Below are 9,264 nucleotides of genomic sequence, written 5' to 3'. Positions count from 1 at the left end.
AATCGACTCGGGATACTTATAAGATAATACCATGATTTTTTCAGATTTTTTGGTCCAAAAATAAATTAGGCCAAAAACCGGCCTTACCGACCCTCCCCCTTTGTCTTTTTTGATGGAAAATTCGTGTTTTAGTAGAAAATTAATCTTTTTTTGTTAAAAATTAATCTTTTTTTGGTTGTGTTTTATGATATTGTTGGTCCATAAATAATTTTTTTGGGTTAAAAATTCTACTTTGCCCCATTTTATTTAAAAATCACTCTATTTTCCCCCGTTTCAAAAGCATTTCGGCGATGAGGTCTGAAATCACTTTTACAATAATTTGCATTACATATTTAACCTTAGAGTTCTAAAATGTTTAATTCTTTTCAAAATGTATAGTATAATAAAGAAATTAATATACACTGTTTCCATAACCGCTTAAAGGTTAACCGGGAAAAATGTAAGAGTTTGAGTGGCCATTCTGAATTCTCTTTCAATTGGATTTGACATTACTCTTCGACATCCTAAGACCTAAACTGTAAATCTAAGTCTAAAGAAAAGTGATCAAAGAAAGTAGAACATATTCATGGCAATCCTACTAGGCCTCTTTCTTTGGACCCCAAATTTCTTCTGATCGAACTCCCTTTTTTCCAATCCCCCCAAAGTACGAAGCATCACTAGGGGACGTTAAAAAATCTCTACAAAACCGCGAGAAAAGTGGTCTTGAGACATACACATGTGATTCCGAAAGACCCGGAGACGTAGAAGAACATAGAAGAAGAAACTCGTGCTGGCTGAAGCAAACGAATGTCGAGACATTGGTAGTTGAAGAAGGGTAACCGGCCCCGGCCGGCGGCAGCTGTCATGAGATACGTTTTCCCGCCAACCGGTATGGAGGCCAATTGGTGGGGATTGACGTTCTTGACAATGCGGGGCAGAGGGAAAGCATTACCGACTCGCCCCGAGACCCGGTCTGTCAAGCCGGCGTTGCTGTTCTCGGTGCGTTCTCAGATCAGTCTCGCTCTGGCCTCCGTCTTGTGTTCTTACGAAAACGTGCTCTCTATTCAACAACCCTGGAGTTCGTCTCGAACATCCCCAAAGTTTGTCCACTCAAACTGGTGACCAGGAACCTGACTGGTCAAATGCAGTCGCGCCGAAAGTTCCGGGTAACGTCGCCCTTGCCGACGTCTTCGCAAATCTCCACGCGGTTGTCATCTTGGAAAAAGAAGAAACTCGGTAGCTGTCACATGTTGGCTGAATTTTCTTGAAAGAGTTCTGTGATCCGAGGATTATGAATTCTTCTACAAGTGCGCGAGTGCTGGGATTCGAGAAGTGTCAGTTGTCAGTGTTGAAGTGTTGTTGAGAAATCCAGAATTGACAATTGTTGGGTAACACCTTAGTCCTAAACAGCCAGCCTTAAGAATTGACAATCTTTGGTAACCCTTAGCTGATCATTGGGAGACTTTAAAAACCACTCGGAGAATTGTTGAGTGACAGTCAACTGGAATCATAGTGTTTGTCATCCCAGCCATCTTGAACACTCCAAAGTTCAAGAGAGGAATATCCAGAAGAAGAAATCAATCATCGAGTGAAATTAAACCAGCTACGATGCATCTGGAGGAAAGTGTGAACGACGAAAGGGCAGGTACGATGCAGCCAAATGACTACCATCATCATCATTCCTCTTATCGTCCCAATCATCATCATCCTCGCCATCGTCCGATGGAACACCGAAGTTTGCAAATCGGAGAACCCAGATTCCCTAGGCACGGGTCGGCGATGCTCTCGCCAGGTAAGAGCGAGCAACCAAGCCGACACAGCTGTCATTCTCCTTCCTTTCCTTTATTCCCGAAACCAAGGGTTCAACATTTTATTCAGCCGAATCTTCTTTGGCACAGGGTTCAATTTATCGATCTCTTTACACACTTTGCCAGAAAGTGGCACATCCTCATTTCCTTTCACCATCTTTTTCACACTCATTACATTATTGTTTAGATTTTAGATGACATTTGGGTTTTAGACTGTTTATTAGAGCTTTTGACAGTGAAAGATTTTGATGTTTCAGTATGGAAATACTCAGGATATTGTTTTGTATTGTCAACACTTGGGTTGCATATCAATTAGAAGTATTCCTCTTGAAGTCATTGTTCTCAGATGTAGGTAATAGATATTAATTTGTTTTTATAATCTTTTCAAGTTGCTTAATCTTCTTAAGGCTTTTATTCTTCTTATAAATTATTTCTTCAGTTGGAGGTTGTTAGTATTGTTTCAGATTATGATAATTGACATTATTGTTGTGTTGGTATTAAACAATGTTTTAGAAATATCTTCAGATTGTGCGATCTTCTAAAACTTCTTGATGTATAAACTGTATACAAATTCAGCTTTAGAAAAAAAATCGCTATTGCTCTGACAATTGCAAAATAGATGCTTAAGCTTGTAAATATTATTTAAATAAATTATAATTATTATGACTCCCCTATATTTTTCAAATGTTGGGTTGTTCCTTATATCCAATTTGTACGGTCCAAAGGCAGCACTGGTTTAAAAATCTTTAAAATGTTTATGTCAAAATGAAAGATTCTTTTCATTTAAAAGTGCAACAATAATAGTAATGAAAGTACAGAATTTTGAACATAATCTTCCAGACCCGTGATAAAAGTTAAGTCTCAGCACGTGGTAGGTCGTAAAATCCCCAACTTTTGAATAGGAATTGGGTCTTAGGGAAATTTCTCATCTGACAGATGTCAAACATCAGACTTGTCATCCGAAAGGCTCTTGGTTAGCATACTTCCCAGGTCGTTTCGCCACTCTTGCGTTATTGGAGAAGTTTCTTCCGGTTCTTAACGTGATCCGGAGGCCAACGGAAGTTCTACCGAACCTTTGTTCGCAGTATTATCCGTTAACTGTTAAGGTTCATTTAAATTTCACTCTTTTTTCTATAGATGGTTCCTGACTTTTATAACAACTCTTTGCCTACATTAATTTGTCATCTTCTTCTATCAAACCCTTGATAATTGCGCCAGCATCGCATACGATCAGAATTTAGGATTTTTTATTCTTATATTAAGTTTGCACTCAGTCCTTTTGACATTTCCTTTGAAATTCAAAAATGTTCTCTTCTAAGCTTGTCAGTTTGACATTTGCAATTCTTTTTTACCTTTCTTTTCTTTGATCTTTTTGTCTCCTTTTCCTTTATTTTCATTTTAATTTTTAGAAGAATTTTTGAAGAAAGTGAGTCTTCATTCGATCTTTCTGAATGAAAATGCGCCACTCTCGTGCCTCGGAGGGAAAAACGTGCTCGATGCGCGTGAGTACCGTGCTCGGAGATACGTGGACCCCGTATCCAGATATCCAGCCGCTCGCCACGTGGTTGCTAACTGAAACTTGCGGTTCGAGAATTGAGAAAAAAAGACTCCAAACACTGTTTCTCCTTTTCCTTCTCTGTGTGTGCTAATTTCAACCTTGCTAAGAATCCACATTTTATCATTTCATTTCACGAGAAACTCATCGTACTTTATTATATTCAAAATATATTATTATTTATCAAATACTTAGGTTTTAAATCCATTTTCTCTGACGATTTTAATTTTAGCTCCATTTCACACTCCATTTCATAAACTTTATTATTTTTTTAAATGACAATTCAGCACTCAAATATTAAAATAATCACATGTTGAGTGCTGGCTGGTGATTGAATATGTATTTAGCGTGTATGATAGACGTATTCAATGCAAAACAACGAGGCGCCGCGTGCGCAAGCAGATGTCAAGGAGGTTAGCGTTAGGGCGCACCAGTGGTTCATTATGTTCCCATTTTACGATTTCTACTCTTTCCGAATTTTATTGAAATTGTCCATCTGCTTCTTTCTGCCTTTCCTTTAAAAAGATAAATACAACAGCAGCACTGCAACAAAAATTATTCACGAGTGCTTTTCGTGAATCTGTTTCTTTTAAGAAAACTGATGGGATGATTATATCAATCTGCGAATTTCTATTGAGCATACATTTTTCATTCTGTTTCAACATTTTCAAACTGTTTGAAATTGTTGTCGCTATTCTCCTCTATTTCACATAAAATTTAAAAGTTACGAATCAGTGAGCGAGTGGAACAAGTTATATAACCAAAGTGTCAGGTTCTGTTCTGCATACCCATCTTGTACAAATTTAAAGCATGTCTGTTCTTTGTTTCTAGGAGGTCTCCTTTCACAAATAATTATCAAGTATACAAAATTATCCTATCTATCTAATGTTCCTTTGATCTGAATTTTTTTAATGCGATTGACCAATTTTGATTCTAAGAAACAGCTTTGAAGTGGGTCGAAATTTAATCGAATAGTTGGTTAGTAGCCTCGGCTCGATATGCTGGGAATTTTAATGGTCGGGTCGATCAGCAACTGCACGCACCTTATTCATGATGTAAAATTAAGTGACACACATATCAACAAGTTGCAATAACATTTTTCTGAATGGAAATTGAAATACGATGGGAAAAGTATCTCACAAACTGAGAGGTGTTTGTCCCCATTGGCTTGTTTTCGCATTATTGTAATTTGTTTGATAATAGGCTCTTTCTTAACGAATTTGATGTGCTATGCATGATAGCAGGCGTCTTCTGTCTCCTGACTGTAAGTAAATCAGTTATAAATTCCATGAGATGTTTTAGTCGAGTTAGGTAAAAATTGAATAGCCCTGAGGCTCTCACACGTTGTCCGTCCTCGTTCGCTTTTGCGTCGTCGAGTTTCTCGAAGGTAAACTTGAGTTATTGCCACGACGGGCAAACAACTACTATCGGCGAGAAAACTATAGGCATCTGCCTTTGAAGCTTAACAACTCAGTCAAAAAAAATGCTAGCGCAACAAAAACACAGTCATTTAAAAGCTGAAAGTGTTCTACGTTAATGAACTTGAAGACGTTTATGTAAAAAAAATTTTGTGCTTAGCAGACTGAAAAATGTAAAGAAAAAGTAAGGTTTTTTGGGTACATTTAAGAACAATCAAGTTTAGAGCATTATTTCTTATGCAAGGGGCGATGGAAAAAATTTGAAAAAAATTCATGAGTATGAGGAAAACTGTTGTAAACCAGTTGGAGTGCAGAAATTTAAAACATAATAAAAATTGTTGCTTAAAAGTACAAAATTGTGCAACTATATTATCTTCAGTTCTAATACAGATATTAAAGCAATTTAAACTGCAAACTGTAATTGATAGGCTCTGTATTTATTTGCAATCGCCCGTAAGGATGTGCTAGTCTCATTTTTTGTGGAAATCGCGATATTTTTAGACATTTTTTTTGTTGGAAAACAAGTGACAGAAAGAGGGGGGGGCTCGTTTTTTTTACTGCCGACCGCTGGTGCCTTTCTTTGACCCGTGGCCAAGTGCCATCCAAGCATTCAGAACTAGGGGCCGAAGAATGGTATTAGCGGTCGGCAGTAAAACAAAAAAGCCCCCCCCCCTGCTTTCTGTCACTTGTTTTCCAACAAGCAAAAAATGTCTAAAAATATCGCGATTTTCACAAAAAAGACTAACACATCCTTCCGGGTGATTGAAAATAAATACAGAGCCTATCAATTCCAGTTTGCAGTTTGAATCGCTTTAATATCTGTATTAGAACTGAAGATAATATAGTTGCACATTTTTGTACTTTTAAACAACAATTTTTATAATATTTCAAATTTCTTAACTGCAAGTGGTTCACAGCAGTTGTCCTCATACTCATGAATTTTTTCAAATTTTTTCCATCGCCCCTTGTATAAGAAATAATGCTCTAAACTTGACTGTTTTTAAATGTACCCAAAAATCCTTACTTTTTTTTACATTTTTCAGTCTGCTAAGCACAAAATTTTTTTTACATAAACGTCTTCAAGTTCATTAACGTAGAACACTTTCAGCTTTTAAATGACTGTGCTTTTGTTGCGCTAGCATTTTTTTTGACTGAGTTGTTAAGCTTCAAAGGCAGATGCCTATAGTTTTCTCGCCGATAGTAGGTACGACTGAACGAAACGTTAGACATTCAGATACAAAACAGTCGACGCGATTCTAAAGTCAACTGAGTTCAATTGCTTTACAAGTGTATCTCGAGACCCGTGCGGGACCAACAGACCCTTGCCTTTGTTACGTCAGTATCTACCTCTATTTTCCAACTTACCCTATTCTCTAAATTATCTTATTGTTCCAGCTAAGAAAATGAGATTCCCGTGACTTCATTTATATATGTACGAGTAGGGTAATTGCTACAATGGTTGCCCCCCCCCCCCGCACACTATTAGCCACTTGGTCCAGAATTCAACTATTTTGGTTGAACATTCTCTTATTTGGTTAAAAATAAAATTATTTTTTATAACACATGACTAATTTCAGCCCTTGTCGATGCTTGTAAAAAAAATTCTAAAAATATGAGACAAAGTACATGTTGCAGGTGAAGGTTTTGCCTATACTAATACAGACTAGAATTTTTCAAACGTTAAGTTGATAACAAAAGAGTAGTGAAGTCTCATCTCGGAAACTAAAGACCGTAGGAACATCATTCTTAAAGCCAATTGCCCATTTTTGGCTTCTAAAAATTATGTATCTAGTGTCCATGAGCAAAAAGTTGTTTTCTTCGGATAATAAAAAGGGCTTTTCAGTTATTGGCGGAACTGCACTCTAAACTGCTAAGAGTACGACTGATTGGATAATTTTAAAGCCTTTTATATTTTCCGAAGGAAAAGATAATTTTTTAAATATTTAAGCCCATCATTTTTCTAATTCACACTACTGACTGCATACACCATTTTCAGAAGCCAAAAGGGTACGTTCTTTAGTTTCAGAGATGAGGCGTCACTGCTCTTTTATTATCAACTTAATAGCAAACGATTATATCTGACTAAATTTTACCATTGTGCATAGAAAGCATAAAAGAAATTCATATAGATTTTTTCAGAATTATTGTAATCCATCTGCAGGTATAAAAGCCTTTCAGTCCGGGCAAAATCTTCATCTGCAATATGTACTTTTGTCCCATATTTTAAAATTTGTTTATACTGAGATTTTTACTATAATGTATTATTGTACCAACTGGAAGCAATAAGTTCTTTGCCTATCAATTATCAAAATTTTCCGAAAATCTCCGGAATTTTTAAAATAGTTTTAATTTCTGGAAATTTTAAGACAGTTAAATATTTAAAACATGTTCAAAATTTTTGGTAATTTATATATTCGCCATAAATAATTGGTCCAAGTCCTTTTGAGAAATTCTTTCTAGTTTCATAAACTGCGGAATACATGAGTGTTAGTAATATCCACCAAATGTCACTTTCGCGTGTATTTTTTGGGGGATTCGTTCCAAAATTTCCGTTTGTTAAAAAGTTCCCTATATTCATATTGAAGTGAAAATAAAGTTTTTGAAATTCCTCCATATGAGCCGAAGTCATACTTGCGTTACAAAAAAAGACAAATGAAATCATGCATTTGATATAAAGAATATCGTCTGCAGGAAGGGGCAGGTGAACTTTTATGGCTTGTGTTTTTTCTTTACTAGTATTCGACTCTTGCTCGTTCGCCTACGCTTGGTACTGAAGATTTAATTTTTTTTTTATAAAAATCATCTTTCTTGATTGAAAATGAATGTTTTCATTTGAAAATTCCAGTGTCTTCTAAAAATTAGTCTTTTTGGCATGAAAATTCAATTATTAGTTTGTAGACTGAACTCCTTTAGACAAAATTCATCTCTTTTAATAGAAAATGCAATATATCTCGACTTGAAATCACAAGAGTTTAAAGAATTTCGTATGTAATTCAATATTGTACGTGTATTATTATTTTTTAGTTCAAAAATTTAACTACTAAAAAGCGACTAATGAATGACCGATCATTGTCATCGAAAAGAGAAAGCTTTTGGCCTTAAGCCATTCTTCCTCAAAAGCAAATGATTAATATCTTCGATGTGTCTCGCCATCCCCAAATCCCGGATAAGTAGTAAAATATTTATGATAAGTTTATATAGTCTCCGACATTTCGGGACGACTAATCCATCCCCCTTTCTAGCTCCTCCAATTCTTCGGGGCGACTAGACACTGCTTAATATATTTGCAAAAAATTATACAAATTTCGTTAAGCTTTTTATAGATTTTATAAAGAATTGTTTTTCACTTTCTTTTGCGAAGAATGAGCGGAAACAATGTCAAAAAACAGTATTTGGCCCGGCTGATGAGTATTCAATTTGGGGGCCAATCGCTTTCAAAGTCTAGTGCTTTGACCTCTTAACTTATATCACGGTAATATATATTGTTAAAAATAATATTAAATTTAATATACCCATGTGTATTAAAATTAATATATCAAGCATATGAAATCGCCATTAGGGGCGACTATAATAAATTTCATATACATTCATGTTAATCACTGAAAAGAAAAATCAGATAATTCCATTTTTCACAAATTAAAAATAAGTTTAGCTGTAATTTTCGATTGTAAATAATAAAACATAATACCTTATTCCTGTTAACCAGAAATAAAATTGGATCTCCAGTCGAAAAGTTCAATTAAGCAAATAGATAACAGACCTAACCTACAATTAACTGTCTTCACCCTAAATTTGTACTATTTAGAGCGAAATTAGGAAAAAGTTTTACCCGTAAATTGCACTTTCATAATAAATAATAATTTAGTCGACAAATTCTAGATTATTGATTTAATTGAGAATATTTGACAATATTTAAAGTAATTAAAGCACGTTGAGTTTTCACGCACATTGCTATACTGACCTGTATATTAAATTTAATACACATGTATGTTACATTTCAGTAGCGGTAGTGGATATTTGCTTCACGCAAGAAAAAACCTTTTTATCGGTTCAACTTTAAAATGCGGAATGAAGCATTAAAAAGTGAAAAATTTAGTACTGGAACATTTGCAATTGAACCATTCTAGAAATGAATGCCGATAACTTTCAGCGTTCCATAATTTTGTTTCATATGAAAATTTTCCTCCGCTAACATTATTGGAACTAGAAAAATTGTCATTAAACAAACTACCGATACTTTTTCGAAATTTCATGTATTTTTCATTTATAGTCCGTTATCTAGATTCTAGATTGTTAGCCAGTTTTCAACAACTTCGAAAATTGTCTTTCGATTTATTTCGTTATTGGTAAAATTGGAAGAAATTTCACAAAAGGGCTTGGACCAGTTACGACTAAATTTGTTTTGTGCGGTATCCTTTTCAACTCCATATACAATTTTTGTGAACAGAATATTCAAAGCGATCTGTTATATATGCATATGTATGCATGTATGCATGTAAAATAT

The 9,264-nt window shown here is 35.1% G+C and overlaps 1 protein-coding gene across 7 annotated transcripts in view; it reads left to right on the top strand.

Annotated features, from left to right (window-relative positions):
* Positions 1-9,264, top strand: part of LOC117173974 (homeobox protein AKR-like) — a 154,525-nt gene that overhangs the window by 122,725 nt on the left and 22,536 nt on the right. For 2 of the 7 annotated variants that reach the window (XM_033362638.1, XM_033362633.1), the window contains exon 1: positions 961-1,771. The exons of 4 other annotated variants lie outside the window; for them this stretch is intronic. In XM_033362638.1, coding sequence (XP_033218529.1) covers positions 1,588-1,771 — 184 coding nt within the window. In that variant the 5' untranslated portion in view covers positions 961-1,587. Of the gene's footprint in view, positions 1-960; positions 1,772-9,264 lie in introns of those variants that run through there. One more of the 7 variants, XM_033362637.1, reaches the window with a different exon arrangement.

Source organism: Belonocnema kinseyi, chromosome 5 (genome assembly GCF_010883055.1).
Source record: "Belonocnema kinseyi isolate 2016_QV_RU_SX_M_011 chromosome 5, B_treatae_v1, whole genome shotgun sequence".
NCBI classification, from domain to species: domain Eukaryota; kingdom Metazoa; phylum Arthropoda; class Insecta; order Hymenoptera; family Cynipidae; genus Belonocnema; species Belonocnema kinseyi.
The sequence above is the reverse complement of the archived record's forward strand: the minus strand, read 5'-3'. Positions and strand labels throughout refer to the sequence as shown.